We start from the raw sequence: 15,156 nt of genomic DNA, 5'->3' as shown, positions 1-15,156 counted from the left end.
CTATTAATATACATAACATAGCCGACATATACATAACATTTTGTGTATATGTTGGGATTTTTGTAATATGTTTAGGGAGTTGGGATTTCTTGTAATATTTGAAACATAAGTTGTGTATTTGTGTAATTTTTAGAAAAAATAATTCTTTAGCACCTTTCTTCTTAGTAATCAAAGCTATGAAAGTAGCATTAAAACTTCTTTCAAACCTTTCTTGGTCGTAGAACTTCTGAAAGGTCTGCATAATATCATGTTTCACCACATCCCAGTATTTGATGAAAAACCCAAACCATCTGGACCAGGTGCTTTGTCAATTGCACAGTTCTTTAAGCAACTCAACACCTCATCCTCTTCAAAATTCTTTTCTAAAAGTCTTTCATTTCCTCCGTTGTCATCCTTGGACAATTTGTGAAATTACTGGCAAGTCTCCACTTTACTTCCTCAGAATATAACTTATGATAAACTCCAAAATTTCCTCTCGAATCCTAACTTATGATAAACTCCAAAATTTCCTCTCGAATCCTAACTGGATCCTGGACTAGGCTCCCCTGAATTAGAGGTTGGTCTATATTGTTGTATCTCTTATTTGCATTAGCCATCTGATGGAAAAATTTGATGTTCTTATCCCCTTCTTTCAACCACAAGCATCTGGATCTCTGTCTCCGTGATATTTCTTCATTCTTAATCAAATCCTCAAATTTCATGAGAACAGATGCCTTCCACTGATTCATCTTCTGTTAGAACTCTGTCCGTAGCAATGCTTTCCAAAGATGCCAATTTCTCTAGTAATCCCATTCTTTGTTGCCCTAAGTTTCCCTGCCAACTTCTGCTCCACTCTTTTAATTTATGTTTTAGGGCTTTTAAGTTGGAGGCTAAGATAAAGTAGGGCCTACCAGTATAGTCAAAAGAACTCCACCACTCCTTTACTCTATCCATGACGCCATCAGTGTTTAAACATCAATTCTCAAACTTGAAATAACTCTTGTTCTTCTTCTAGGTACCACCTTCAAAATAGCAATTGGAGAATGATCTGACACTAATCTTTCAAGAGCAACTTGCTTCAGATTACTGAATGTCATCCCATTCTTGAGATACCAAAATCATGTCAATTCTTGAGGCTATTCTTTGATTATCCCCTTTGAACCATGTGCAGCTAGCATTTTCTAATTGAAGATCAATTAAATTCATAACCTCAATCAGGTCAGAGAATTCCCTCGTTCCCTTTGTTCTTCTAGTACAGTTTACATGGTCCTTTAAATAAACCTTTGATGGAGCCAATCTCCTCCCATACCATTCTTCTTTCCTTGTAATAGTTAGGAGCATACACCCTTGTCATATGAGAGTTGAAATCTTGAAATTGTGCTTCAAATTAGCAGGTGGGAGTGTAAGCTCCTACCTCTAGTATTTCCCCTTTCCATACTCTACTATCCCATAATAATAATAATATCCTCTTTTAGTCCACTAGCCTCTCAACATGTCATTTTAATTTATCTTCCCCCTTCCCCCCCCCCCCCCCCCCCACCCCCCCAATAGTTGCAATATCAGACCTGCGAAAACCCCCTCTAATTTTGTCTCCCATAAATATATGATATCAGCTTTCCAGTCCCCCATTATGTTCTTTACAATTCTCCTTTTATCCCTGCTGTTCAAGCCCCTTACATTCCATGATACAAGTTTTATTTTTTTCTTTTGAAATTGATACATTCCATGTAAACATATGTTTCTCCCCTTATCTCTATTCCCACCACTCTTGAATTTTACATCAAAAAGCACTAAACTTTTCAGTTCTGTAGAGCCTTTATATTTTATCTTCTTACACACCATTGTAGATTCCTGGTACCTTGCTTGTCTGGAGCAATCCACTTGAAGAAGTAGTTCCATGGCTTCTTCCTCATGGCCTTGAAATCAGCCTGCAGTAATTTCCCCAATTTAAGCATGTTTGTTCTCACCGATGCAGAGACCTTCTCTTTCTCTACAAGAAGTTGTTCTTGTATATGCAATAGTTCTGCATCTTCAATGGAAATCCCTCCCCTATGATTTTTTTTTAGGGATTTATAACTTTTCTCATATTCAATTCTCCCCTTATGTCTTCTTGAGTATCTGTCTCCTCCATGGTTTGCGTAGGTTCTTCTATCAAATCCCTGATAGAATTCACCTTTGTTTCTCGGACTTTTCAAAAATGTCGACGGGTGCGTGTCGGATCCTCCGGAAATAGTGTATTTTTGAAGAATCCGACAAGGGTGCAACAACATTTTTGGAGAGTCCGAGCAACTTAGGAATTCACCACTATAATTTCCTGCACCATACTTTGTTCTGATGTTTGCACGGCTGAAAAGGAGACTTGAGATTTTAATTCTTCAAGGGTAAGCTCACTGGACTGGAATGATCGTTGTTTAGAATCAACTGAGTTGGGCTTGTTATTTTGTTAAAAATAACAAAGCTTGCTGGATCAGGCCCATTATCCTCTTCTACATTTAACTCCCTCATGTTGGGCCTCACTAGGCCCAGTGTTGGACTCTGCATTCAGTGAATCACGTGGAGATTTGTCCTCCAAACACACAGCTGTTAACTGACCCTCCCCCACATGCTTTTTTGTATGTGAAGTCCTAAGAATTAGAGACTTTTGTACTAAATCGCAGTGATAGCAGAGGCTTTGCAATACTGGCTTGTCCGAAGCTTGAACTGGGAATTTTGTGGGACTGTCTTCTCTGGTAGGTCTGCAATTTTTTTCGGCGACTCTTCGAACCTTAGTTTGCTTTCCGCCCATATCGTGAAGTGATAACTGATCCCTCCTCGCAAGATTTTCACCTCTTTTGATATGTTTCTACCGTCATTAGCTACCAAAATTCTCACCCACTTCATATGATTCTTCAGTTCAGTCTCCTCTTCAGTAGCAACCCATCCGCCACATATTCGATCAATTTCCACAAAAATCTGATGCAACCAGAGGTGTAAGAGAACTCCTACCACTTTAATCCAAGTTTCTTTGGTTTTCGAGGAATTTGGAACGCATCCTATCACCGGGCACCACTATTCTAGGTAGAAAGCTATATTCTTCCACTTCCATTGACCTTGTATCGTCTGTTCCACCATGAATATGTTGGGAAATTCAAATAGGAACATGTCTCCATATAGCTCATATATGTTCACCCCAAAGGTCTTCTTCCACTCGGCCGATGACCATCGACCATCTTCATATCACAGATAAAGAAGGCTTTTTTTTATCAATTATAAACAAAGAACTACACCAAAGGGGTACTTATAATTACAAGTAGTAGTGCTATCTCTAAGAACATTGGCTTTTAGCTAAGATGGTCACGCACTTCAAAGAGGAGGCAGAATCTCGTTGCACCCATTATCAAAAAAAGTTCCATGTGCTTGGCCCATGAAAAAAGAATCAGGCCCGCAAGTGGGAGGCCGTGCTGAGAATATAATTAAGTAAATGAAGTGTGATCTCTCTAACAGCTAGAGCTTTCAGAGGAGATGGCCACACACTTCCAACAATTTGCAAACTCATGTCAAAACCATAGGACTGTTTGTGTTACACATTGTCCCACATCGGAAAAGGGATTATATGTATTGTATATAATCCTATGAACTCATGTATCCTGTTCCTATGATTCTCTCCTCCTCTGTTAGTTCCTCACAGGAGAGGAATCAACACAAATGTGGAGTAGGAAAAGATCACATCAGACATGTGAACTAAAGAATGAATGATGCTGATTGCCAATTGCTACTTTACAATCAAATATAAAGCAGCTGATATTTTTATCATAGAAAGCAATTAGTAGTTTTATTCAAACCAAATACCACAAGTGTTCTAGATAATGTTCAAACGTACAGCTGGAGTTACTTTATACATATCGTGTCGGATGAAAAATGGGATATCTCGATGAAATATAGATCATTAACAAGAGACTTACTGGATTAAGATTATTTATACCTGAAGGATTGTTTCACGCGTATGACCAAAATCTGGATCCATTTGCTGCTGGGAATTTGAAGAGAGAGCTTCTTTCAACATCTTTTACCCATACAAGAAGTTCACGTTAGACGTACTTACAAAAATAATGTTGTCAAACTAATAGCAAGATTTTTGGAGAGAGAAAAGAAAAAATAGGAGTAGGAATTCAATATTTGATGTTTGAAATTCTAGACATACATTACTAAGAAAGTGACAAATGAAATCAGAGCCCTTCATGATCCATTACCTCTTTAGCCTCATCCCCTTCATTTCTCAATCTACATAAAGCTTGGCAAGTTCTTTTCTCAACTACGACGGGAAATCTTTCTGGGAAAACATGAGACAAATTGGATTGTACAATACTGACAGAACTTGATCTTATATCTGCTTTTGGTTGTAACAGAGAAGTACAAGAAAACTATACCATGTCCTCCTAATGCAAAACTTTCAACACTGCTCCAAATATTTTCAGGAATAAGTGAAAGATCTTCAACTGGAGAGTACAGACAAATATTGGCAAAAAGTGTAATCGAGAGTTGTGCTAATGGTCCTTCACAGGTTGGTTGCGATAGTTTTGTCAAACACTGTAGAACTGTATCCGCTGCTGCAAGAAATGATTGCAAATTGCGTCTTTCCGAGAATGGTACATAGTTAACAAGAAGTGCCATTGTGTGGATTCTTAAACGCTGTGAAGGGTCAGATGAAGCCAGCAGCGCTACCTGATCCCATGTACCAGAAACGAGCGCAGATATAATCGGCTCACGTGCAAAAGACTTACTTACTGATGAGGCTACTTTATCGTGAGTACTAGAGCATATTAAAGCAGACCCACTATGTCCATCTTGGCTCATAAGCTTCCCCAAGTGTTTGAGTGCAATAAATCGTTGTTCAGGCTCCGGATGGCAAAGCATGAAAGAGAACAGATCAATCATAGAACCTTCACATTCATGGTACCTGTGCATACCTCTTTCACATAGCAGAGAGATCCATTGATCACTGTGAAGCCTCCAAGCAATACTTGGGGCACCATGCAAGAAATTTTTCACTGCAGAGCATACACTGCCAATTACACTATGCAAAGAGAGGTGTTGAGGAACAGCAAGTACAGAACCAAGGATCACAGAAGCAAGCTCCCACAAGTGGTTCTCTTGAAGCACTAGAATCATTTCGGCAAGTCCTTCAAGACTTATTTTCCAAAAATCAGAGAAATCAGAAATAGATTCCATCTTAAGCGGAATTCCCTCCTCACTGCCTTCAGAAACTGGAACTTTCTCAGCAACCAAACTTAGGCATCTTGAGTACACAAAACTTTCTGCAGACACAAGGGCTAGACTCTTTGCTAATTTATGGTGAATCATAAAGCATCGTTCAATAGTTGGATTGAGCTTAGAAATGAGTGCTTCTAGCTCCTTTAAGAATCTTCCAACTTCCACAAATTTGAGATGAGACTTTTTGTTTACAACAGCATTATGATCGATGTTCGTTTCATCACTCTCAGTTGAGCCACAGATATCCAAAAGAAAAGTTGATTGCTGTTCAGATCTAACATCACATGGTGCAGAAATATCCATTTCAGACGACGGAAACGTAGTGTAGGGAATGACACCCCAACCTCTCAGTGTCTCGAGGAGCAAACCTCTGCAATTTCTTACAACAGCCTGATATGCACAAAGATAATCAAGAAATGAAGTAGTTGGCTCACAAGAAGCAAAATCAGCACAGGATATAGAAGACTGCAATAATTCAACTTTGTGTTGCAAGGATAGATCAGGAAACATCGATGCCAAAACAAAAATTGGCATTGCCCTGCATAGACCATCCTCTCTTGGAGTGCTCTGGTTCTCTTCTTTGATGATGTCAAAAATTTCGTCAAAGCATAATGATTCTAAATTAAGACATGAATCATCACTCACTAAGTTTTCATTGGCAGAACATTTTCCCAAAGAATATGAGATAATTGGCTTTACCAATGGCAACACTGAACTGAGAAATGACACATCACAGTATGAAGACCTACACAAGGAAACAAGAACTTGCATCAACCTTGGTACTTCTGGTACCAGTGCTTCCATGTGCTCAGCTACGATGGCTTCAAGCACATATAAGACAATTGCTTTTGCATTCTTAGCAACAAAGCCTTTTGCAAGCCCAGTAGATCTTCTACAAAAAGGTTGGTTCTCTTCTCGTACAAAAGGCCATGAACAAAAATCAGAAAACCAACATAATAAATCAGGTACAATAGCAGGAGAAAAAAATCTTAATTGCAAAGCAACAGCCTCCAATATAGATTCCCCAAAAACTTCAAACTCCTTTTGCAATTTTGGAAAGAACTGACTTATGTCAGGGTATATAACAGAAAAAGACTGATCTTCATTCTGTGGACTACAACTTTCACCCCCTTTTCTAGAACTTGAATTGTTGCCAGATTCTTCAATTTTCTTGTCATCTTTCTGCTCCAGGCAACCTACCACAGAAAGCTCATCTGAAAATATAGACAGAAGATATGTCAACTGTGGAAGATCTGAGACAAGGAACAGTTTCTCCTTCTGATACTGTGCAGCATTACGAGATATTGCCATCCAGCCAAGAAAACGGGCAAGAGGGGAAGCTGAAGATGAGAATGCAGGTATCTTTTGCAGCCAAGCTGAAGCAGGAAGTAAATTAGCAAACCGAAAACCGCTCCTGTAGTTAATTGAAAGCTCGGACCCTTCATCACAACCACTTGAAGCAATTATCAATCTCTGAAGAAGGATCCAGCGACGTCGAACTGCATGCAGCTTCCACTCATTCAAATGGACAGTTCCTTCTTTTAATTGATAATAAAAAGATCTCAGCTGCTGATTCAAGTGCTCAGCAGACTTTATGATTGTGTCAACAATGAGCTCAGGAGAACAGTTCAATCTAGTTCCAGAGTGCAATAGAAACAGCAGAATTTGCAATAGTATCTCATGTGTCGGGTGCTCCTCCTTTTGCAGACGATGAATTAAGAAGTCACATATAAGTGCTTGATTTTGACGAAGTAAGGTTATAGCATCTGCTGATTTTATATCTTTCCGAGATATATCAATTTTTCCATCAGTCCCTTCAACATAAGGAGTTGTACATTCCCCGTCGGAGTTCTGCTGATACTTCCTGTCAAGCTCAGCTGCTTCAAGAATTATTTCAAGAACAAATTTGTCCCTTTTCCTCTCAAGATCAGCTACAATTTTGAAGTCATTGTCCTCCTCAAAAAGTTTCTGAAGAACAGAAACTTCATAGTTTTTACATGGCTTCTTAGTACTCAGTTTGTTCATAATAGCTGAACTGTCCCTGGAAGACGACATAAAGAATGGATTAACATAGCACTCCGCTGCTAAAAGCAAAGCATCTATAGCAGCATCATGACCCTCGGAAGTGATCTCACACTGAGAATGCAAGTCCAGAGCTAAACGCCTAAATTCAGAAGCTTTCATCTGACAGTCTCGATAACTCATAAGCTGAAAGTAATCAGCATGCAGATTAGAATACTCGACAGTATAATCAATAGCAGATAGCAATTCGTTACCAAAATGATTGTTTGTAGACTTTTCAACAATGTGACTAATTTCCTTCTTGACATCAGAACTTAAGTTTCTGCACTTTTTCTCCAGGCTGCCAGAGACTAGTGAGATTCTATTGAGCTCTGGGGGGGCAAAGAGAAGGTTCACTTCCTCAGGGATGTCTACTTTTCCAGTCATATCAGAATCAACTTTTGCATCAGAATCATCATGACTGCCAGATCTGGAAGAAGCTCCACCATTGCGGAAGACGGAAGAAAGAGGTGAAACATTCAATAACTGTGGTTCTAGCAGCTCAGCACTAGGAGGTTGGCGAAGGTCAATGTCAGAAGGAAGCTGCATGTGAGGTTCCAAAACTGAGAGAAGTACACTGCATATTCATTGGTTCAAGAAAAATCAGTGACGAGGGAAAAGCTTACTGTCATATGCGCTTACGTATCAGTCAACAGACAGAGTTCAGGATAAGTGGATAACAGATAACTCTTCACTATGAGTCTATGACACATAAAAACTCCATTATATATAGACTCAGCTCAATAAATAGAACTATTAGGCTTCACTGATTACGGCTAGCCAAACAGCCCAATCAGATCTCACCAGAGCAATCATTCCAATTGAAGTTCTTGTACCTGACAAAGTTTTTTTAGTTTTTTGTCTCTGAAAGTTGTACAGAAATCCTCTTTCCAAGATAATCAAACAGTACATGGACTATATTTGTCCAGGCCTGGCATGTTGGTGCCAACAACTAAAGTGTCTTTTACAAATTATTTTATTATAATAAGAAGAAGAAGAATAGTCACAGGACATAGAAAAGTAGCTCTTACTTGCTTAGCATCAGCCTCAAAAAGAACATTTAAAAGGTGTTTAGCACCAACTCTATTTTCAATGTAGAATATCATTTCCAATCAGTACTAACACCTGCTTTAATCAAGTAATCTACTTCATACAAGAAATCTATCTTTCTGAGAGGAATGCAGGGTGAGAATTGAAAAGCAGACGGGCAGCAGAATTGGACAAGATGCAGGATATATTCAGAAGAGACCGAAATTTTTTATTTCACATACGGATAATCATAATCAACGGAATATCTTCTATGCCTTGAGTTCATAATATCAGGATAGCATCCAGATTGATGACATCTTACTCTTTACTGAGCATAGACTCCCAAAGTGGCTTTCAAATTAAAGTTATTCCTTTCATAAGACTAAACACCCTTTCAAAGCACTATCTGATCTAGCAAACAAAATATCCTCCAAGTATTGGTGCGCAACTCCGTGTTCTCTAAGACTTGCTTAAGGAGGGTTAAGCCTTTAAGCTAGGTGCGAAATAAGTTGAGAAAAATAGGTCATATGTTTCGCTTCACTTAAGTAGCAGTTTGCTGAACGCACTAAGGCGCTAAGGCATGCAGATTATCACCCATGAGCTCTGTAAAAGAATCCCACATCAGCCATATAAGGGATTGGTGGTTTCTTTAATATGACAAGGGCAATCCTCACCTCTTGAACTAGCTTTGGTGTTGAGTTAGGTCCAAGATCCATTTCTTTCAAGGCTCTGTCCGGAAGATAGCCACACTGTCCAATAAACTTTTTCTGTTCATTTGTCTGCATCATTGTGGTTTGGGTTTATATTTATATTATATATCTATTTTCGATCTTTCCGCTCAATTAGGCCTTTCTTCATTGAAATCCACCCTTTTTTCTATCTTACCCTTCAAATGGACCCAAAAATCTAACTCGGCGATCTGAATCCGCATCTCCAGAGGTATAGGTTCCCCAATTGGCCATTGTTGTTCTTGATCAGTTGGGGAAAAGCCTGCAATCAGATTGTTCTTTCTCTAGGTTGGATTGTTCTCAAGTATATAGATAGATAGATAATAGCTTAATCGACCATCACCATTTTGCAATTTCACAACTTTCAAAAGGTAGCATTACATAAAACAGGATAGAAAGGCAATTAATGGCTCTGTCATATCAATTTACAGATACAAGACCCAAAAAGGAAGCAAAGTATTTAATTTATGCTGAAATCAGTATTAAAATCAAAACAGCATAGAATCAAGAAGGGCTAAGTTCTGAAATTTGAAACAGGACATAGAATGAAGTTGTTCCCACTAAGAAACTCAATGTTTCAAGAAAGACTTGCGCATCGTTCTATTACCTTGGAGCAACTGATCCACGCCTCCATTCAGCTTCCAGAGAGGGAAGGACAGCAGGCTTGTGCGCAGCTGTCTGAATCACATTTAATGCAAGAGCACAATTTTTCTCTTGCTTTTCAAGGACAACTGAAGAAACGTTCCCAAAGGCTATAACGCTCTGTACAGGGGTTATTGCAGGATCAAGGTATGGTTCTAGCATCTCAACAAGAAAAAGCACTTGGTGCTTAGCATCCTGAAATGATAAAATTCCAAAATTTAAAAGCTTAAAGGTGATAAACAGAACATCTAAAACTTTACAGTGATTCTTCCCACATAGACTACAGAGCAGTTGTATGATTTCCTGGATAATACAACAACTAATCCTCGGTCCCAAACAAGTTGGGATAGTTATATGAATCCTCATCTTTCAACTAAGCTCACATCACCATCATAATATAACTCCCTGAATAATAGTTGACCAAAGTTTTAGTCAAAAGATTACCTTATATTTGATCAAAATATCATCCATAACCCCAGATAAAGCTAAGACAATATATTTAAGGGCTGCACGTGCACGAGTAAATGAATGGCGGGCACCCTGATACACATTTTGGGCAAAGATAAGTATTAATAAAAGCGTATATAATGAAAATGGGCTCTCAACAGCAAGAATATGGTCACATAATGGTCCCAACAGTCAGAAATGATCTTTGATAAATATGAAATATCCAATTGTTACAGCACAGGAAAAGATAAAACTGAGTCATGCCCTGTAGGATTGACTTGTCATACTATTGCTGCACTACTGTAACATATCGGCTATGACTTCTCGTATAGGTTGGTGATTGGTGTCAGTCTTAGCAATTAGACATGCTTTTTATGTACAAGGATTTCAAAGATGTAGAGCATCCACCAGTAAACTACTGCACTCAAAGACCACCTTAAACCCTTTTGACTTGATTGACCATTCAAGCATCTTTATTAGAATAATGTTGACTATCTCCTTCAAACTCAAGGATACAGTATACGAGACTATAGAACAGATCCAGTTCAAGCAAGGTTGTTTGGATGACGTTAACTAGCATGCTTCATATCTTTTACCAAGAAGAATTGTCCTCAAATATATGTACTACGAGATCCTACAGCATTTGTACTGTATCTGGCAGTTGCACTCATCAACGAAATATACATCTTCCTAGTTGCAAAGTTCCACTAAATCTACTTTGCTGCATTAGGTACTGCAGCAATATTGTCTCCATCATTCCTAGGGTTATAAAACGGTTAAAAAAAGGTTTATTGTCCGCAAGCAAGTTTTTACTAGTCAATCAGATAACCATAAAAAGCTTACTATGGTAAAATGAAAGAAAAATAAATAGACACACCTGGATTACAGGCAAAAGGTCCTCCAAAAGGTCAAGTGCTAAGTCGATCTGTAATAAGAGAAATCTTAGAAATTAGAAAAATTTTACAAGGTTGCAAGGTAAAACCTAAATTCTACTACATCCTACACAGAAGAGACTAAGAAGAAAGTTTTGAATAACCTTTGCTACCACTTGAGGCATCCATGGAGCGAAGACACCAGAGCAAAGATCAATGAGCACACATGCAGCCCTCCCCTGCCAGTAAGTGTCGAATTTTCAGTAAATAAAACAACTTCAGAACAAGAAAGAACAGAATTAGATGCTAATGTAAAATATTTTTCAAATCATTCATAACGTCATCTTAGATTGTAACATTCTTTCCTGGCTCTTATATGTATTTGCGTAACTGAACAGGAACTGTGTTGAGAATGGTAGCCAAACAGCAAAGCAGATAACGGGTTTCTCTTCACAGATAAAATTCACAGGCAATGAAGAAAAGGACAAATAAACTTGGTTGATCTTCCCAAATAAAAATTCAACAGAAACCAAAGCAAAGGCTGAGAAGACAAATGAAAAATGTTCAGCATTAACCAAAGGGCAGATGTTGTGTTAACAGAAGGGAGCCTAAAAGGAAGTCGGAGAACCTACATTTGATGGTGAAAATGATGATAGGAAACCTGCACAAGCACGAAGCAGAGGACGATAAACTGATGAAGACGAAGTCCCAACAATCTGCACAATAGCAACAGTAATGACACTGTGGTCCTAGATTGAAAAATAAAAAATAAAACAAAGTTTATGACAACATCAAAGAACAACCTGGGCCAGGGCTTTCTGTACAAATGGTTGTTTCCACAGAGATACATCTTCATCAATTGGGTCACTACTGTTGATGCTAGGACGAAGAGCTACAGGACACAAAAATAGCAAGAGAAAATAAGAGAGGGGAGAAGAATTAATAAATTAACTTGATGATAATGGCATAGATGGGTAAGATCCATATCTTATATCTGCCCAATGAGAGACTGACCCAAGATTAACAGTCACTAGAATTTCATCAGAAAAGTTATGGAAACAGTAGCTGGAAGAATGATCAGAATGCTGGTCAAAAGAGACGTACTGACAGAACAGTCACACAACGGGACACAGTGTTGCCAAAACGATCACCAGAAAGAGGGGCAGTTATGCGGAACAATCATCAGAAAGATACCGGAAACAATCACTGGAAAGAGGAGTTGTGCCACCAGAGCAATTACCAAAGAAGGCAAGAGTAATAAGACCACGAAATTAAGAAAACTTAGGTCAAAAAAATGCCAAACAGCATAAGTTTGTGCACTGGTAGGCGGAAGCCACTTAAATCTCTACCGAGATTGTAGAGACTCTAATACCAAGTGAAAAAACAAGAGAAGGAAAAAAGAATGAATGCAAAAGATGATGACAGTCAAATACACGATGCATATAATCATAGCTGTAAGATAAAATACATATATGTTTAGCTGGCAATGGACTAGATCTGACAGGGAAAAAAGAACTCTCTACAAAACCTTAAGATCTCAAATTAATATGCACTTGGAAGTGTAAAACATGTTATTTTTTCATAACAATAAAGGAAAAAAGATAATCGATTTTCAGCAAATATTAAATCAAGGACACGGATTGTCAAGCTATAATCGAGTAACTATGGAGCCGCAAAAGCGATATACCTGGCAGCAACGCTTGAACTAGGGGCAACGCCAACCAAAAATTAGAAGCATTATCTGCCAACTTGCTGCAGAGCAGGGGCTGTAAAAAATGAAATGTTGAATGTCAAAAGACGCAACATGTATTAATAAACGTATGACTACGATAGTTTAACTTTAGTAGAACGCTTTGATTGTAATTGACCTGGGATACACAAGCATAAAGAACATGTAAAATCCCTTCTTCCACAAGCCCAATATCTAAGACATTAGTGAAATTGGAGTCCCACGTATATTCTGGTATCTGAAATTCATCTCCGAACAAATCTGAGTAATCAGCAAAAGAAGCAGGGGTGCAAGGCTCAGATTGTGACCCTTCTTCAGGCACTGAAGTTGTAATTTCACTACAAGAAAGTGAAGCTTCTGGCGGTTTTATAGGCTCGAGGAACTTCAACAGAATCCAAGAGGCCTAGATAAAAGACGAGCAGAAAATAGTGCAAGTAAATGCTTCTGTTATTCTCAAGGAAATATTTGTATCTAGTAGAATCTTGCTTTATTTTCTTTCTGTTATGTCTTCTAATTACGCGGAGGGAAAAGAGGATGGTCTTTATTCAATAACAAGAAAGAGTAAGTGTATTACCATTCTGCAAATATTTCCCAGGTTAGAATCCTTGTAAGCTTTCCTCAGCAAAATGAAGATCGCATCTGGACGAAAAGCTAAGTAACAAGATGTAGGAAAAATCAAGGATGACATGTTGCGTGATCTCCTAGGCTGCCATGATAAAACATACAATTAGCCAGCAGCAATGCCATATAAGTAAGCAACGTGACCATCTTAGAGACAACTGTGCCTAAATTCTTCTACATGGCAATAACACTTGATTACTTTCGAAGATGATCCAAAAACAGTAATAAATGAAACAATAGAGCACATTTAAAGACCCTCATCAACAGAAGAAACATGTAAAGAAAATGTATGAAACAGAATAATATAAGTTCCCAAGCTGAGCCTGCAGAATTACAAAAACTGGCAAAGCTCTTTTCTTAAATAAAGGCGAAGAAGATACAATAAAAAATGACTGATTAAAAAAGAATAAAATGAATCCGAGCAAGATGCAAAGTTGCAACCCTTGTATACATCAAGTGTTGAGCCAGAAAGTGGAGTAAGCACATACATTTGAAGGGAAATCTCCCCACTCCAAAGAATGCAATAAGTCTAGATTAGGTCAAACTTCCCCCTTCCTACTCTTATAAGAGGCATTTGCACGTACAGGAAATAAACATTGCAAGGATATAATGGCCATCGATACAGCATACACATATACGTTGGACAGGAAAGATGAATCATGTCAGAATTTTGAGGCCAGCGAAATCTCTTCTGCCTTTCTACGTAACTGTGATTGACAACAAGGAAGGCTAGCTAAGCACTCCACTCTGAGAGAAGAGGGGTTAGCATGTTTTGGCAAATGAGAAGGAACACGTGCAAAATCTCAATTTTACATTTTTCTGTGAAGGTAATCAACTACAAAAGAACACATGCTAAATTAAGAGCATAAATTCCGTTCATGTCCACACTGGCATGTTGTCTCTAAGAACTGCCCTGCTTTTCCCAACCAAACTCTCATCCAATGTATCCCACCCCCTATGGTGATTTCTGCCATTTAGGACTGACTAAAATCTTTGAACTTTCTAAGGGCAGATTACCTTCTCTTGTATTTCATGATCATCTTTTCTCTTCATCTCTTCCAATCTGATGCAATTTTGCTACTTCACCTTGTTTCTTTATATATGAAGTAATCACATGCTCAAACAAAGATTACAGAGAACAGGATCTAAACAAAAAAAGAAATCTCTAAAAAGGAAATGCATGTCAGTTGCTTTGAAGTCTATTAACGTTATAGTACAGAACAGTCGGTTCATCTAACACCATCACAATGAAAGGAAACCAATCTTTGACAAACTGAACTCAGGAGTCTTTGGCATTGCACACAAGCCACATACACTATATAACAACTAGCACAGCGCAATTTTGTGAAGAAAAAGGACCTTGGTGATAATTGTACAGGAAGCGTTAAGTATATACAACAAAGCGATGTGGACTTTTAATACTCCTTTACAGCTAGTGCTACCTATGTACAACTTGTAGTAGTAAAACATGGGTGGCCTAAGATTGGATACTCCAACATCAGGGGTTTGTCGGGCTCTAATACATATCAAGTAAAATAAACTTTGGACCTCAAAGCTAGCTCATTAAGTAAGAAATGTTCAAGAACATATAAAGAGACTACAACTGTAACCTCAACTAATGTAGGATTCTGATCCCTGCAAACCTAAGGCTAGACATTTAAACTTTGGACGTCAAAGCTAGCTCATTAAGTAAGAAATGTTCACAAACATATAAAGAGACTACAACTGTAACCTCAACTAATGGAGGATTCTGATCTCTGCAAACCTAAGACTAGACATTCGGAGCAAAAATATCATA

At 38.3% G+C, this 15,156-nt stretch overlaps 1 protein-coding gene across 7 annotated transcripts in view; it reads right to left on the bottom strand.

The window, feature by feature from the left end:
- The window catches only part of LOC107843638, a 43,444-nt gene that overhangs the window by 12,096 nt on the left and 16,192 nt on the right, over positions 1–15,156 (bottom strand). For all 7 annotated transcript variants that reach the window (XR_001666491.2, XR_001666489.2, XM_047399822.1 and 4 more), the window contains 12 exons: positions 13,312–13,443; positions 12,877–13,140; positions 12,696–12,774; positions 11,812–11,900; positions 11,641–11,724; positions 11,173–11,247; positions 11,014–11,061; positions 10,134–10,229; positions 9,655–9,884; positions 4,386–7,867; positions 4,209–4,288; positions 3,941–4,021 (listed from right to left, as the gene is read on the bottom strand). Coding sequence is in view for 5 of the 7 variants with exons in the window: in XM_047399822.1 (XP_047255778.1) it covers positions 3,941–4,021; positions 4,209–4,288; positions 4,386–7,867; positions 9,655–9,884; positions 10,134–10,229; positions 11,014–11,061; positions 11,173–11,247; positions 11,641–11,724; positions 11,812–11,900; positions 12,696–12,774; positions 12,877–13,140; positions 13,312–13,443 (4,740 nt within the window). In the remaining 2 variants the exon portion in view is untranslated. The remainder of the gene's footprint in view (positions 1–3,940; positions 4,022–4,208; positions 4,289–4,385; positions 7,868–9,654; positions 9,885–10,133; positions 10,230–11,013; positions 11,062–11,172; positions 11,248–11,640; positions 11,725–11,811; positions 11,901–12,695; positions 12,775–12,876; positions 13,141–13,311; positions 13,444–15,156) is intronic.

The sequence above is a fragment of the Capsicum annuum genome, chromosome 1 (assembly GCF_002878395.1).
Source record: "Capsicum annuum cultivar UCD-10X-F1 chromosome 1, UCD10Xv1.1, whole genome shotgun sequence".
Lineage (NCBI taxonomy): Eukaryota > Viridiplantae > Streptophyta > Magnoliopsida > Solanales > Solanaceae > Capsicum > Capsicum annuum.
The sequence above is the reverse complement of the archived record's forward strand: the minus strand, read 5'-3'. Positions and strand labels throughout refer to the sequence as shown.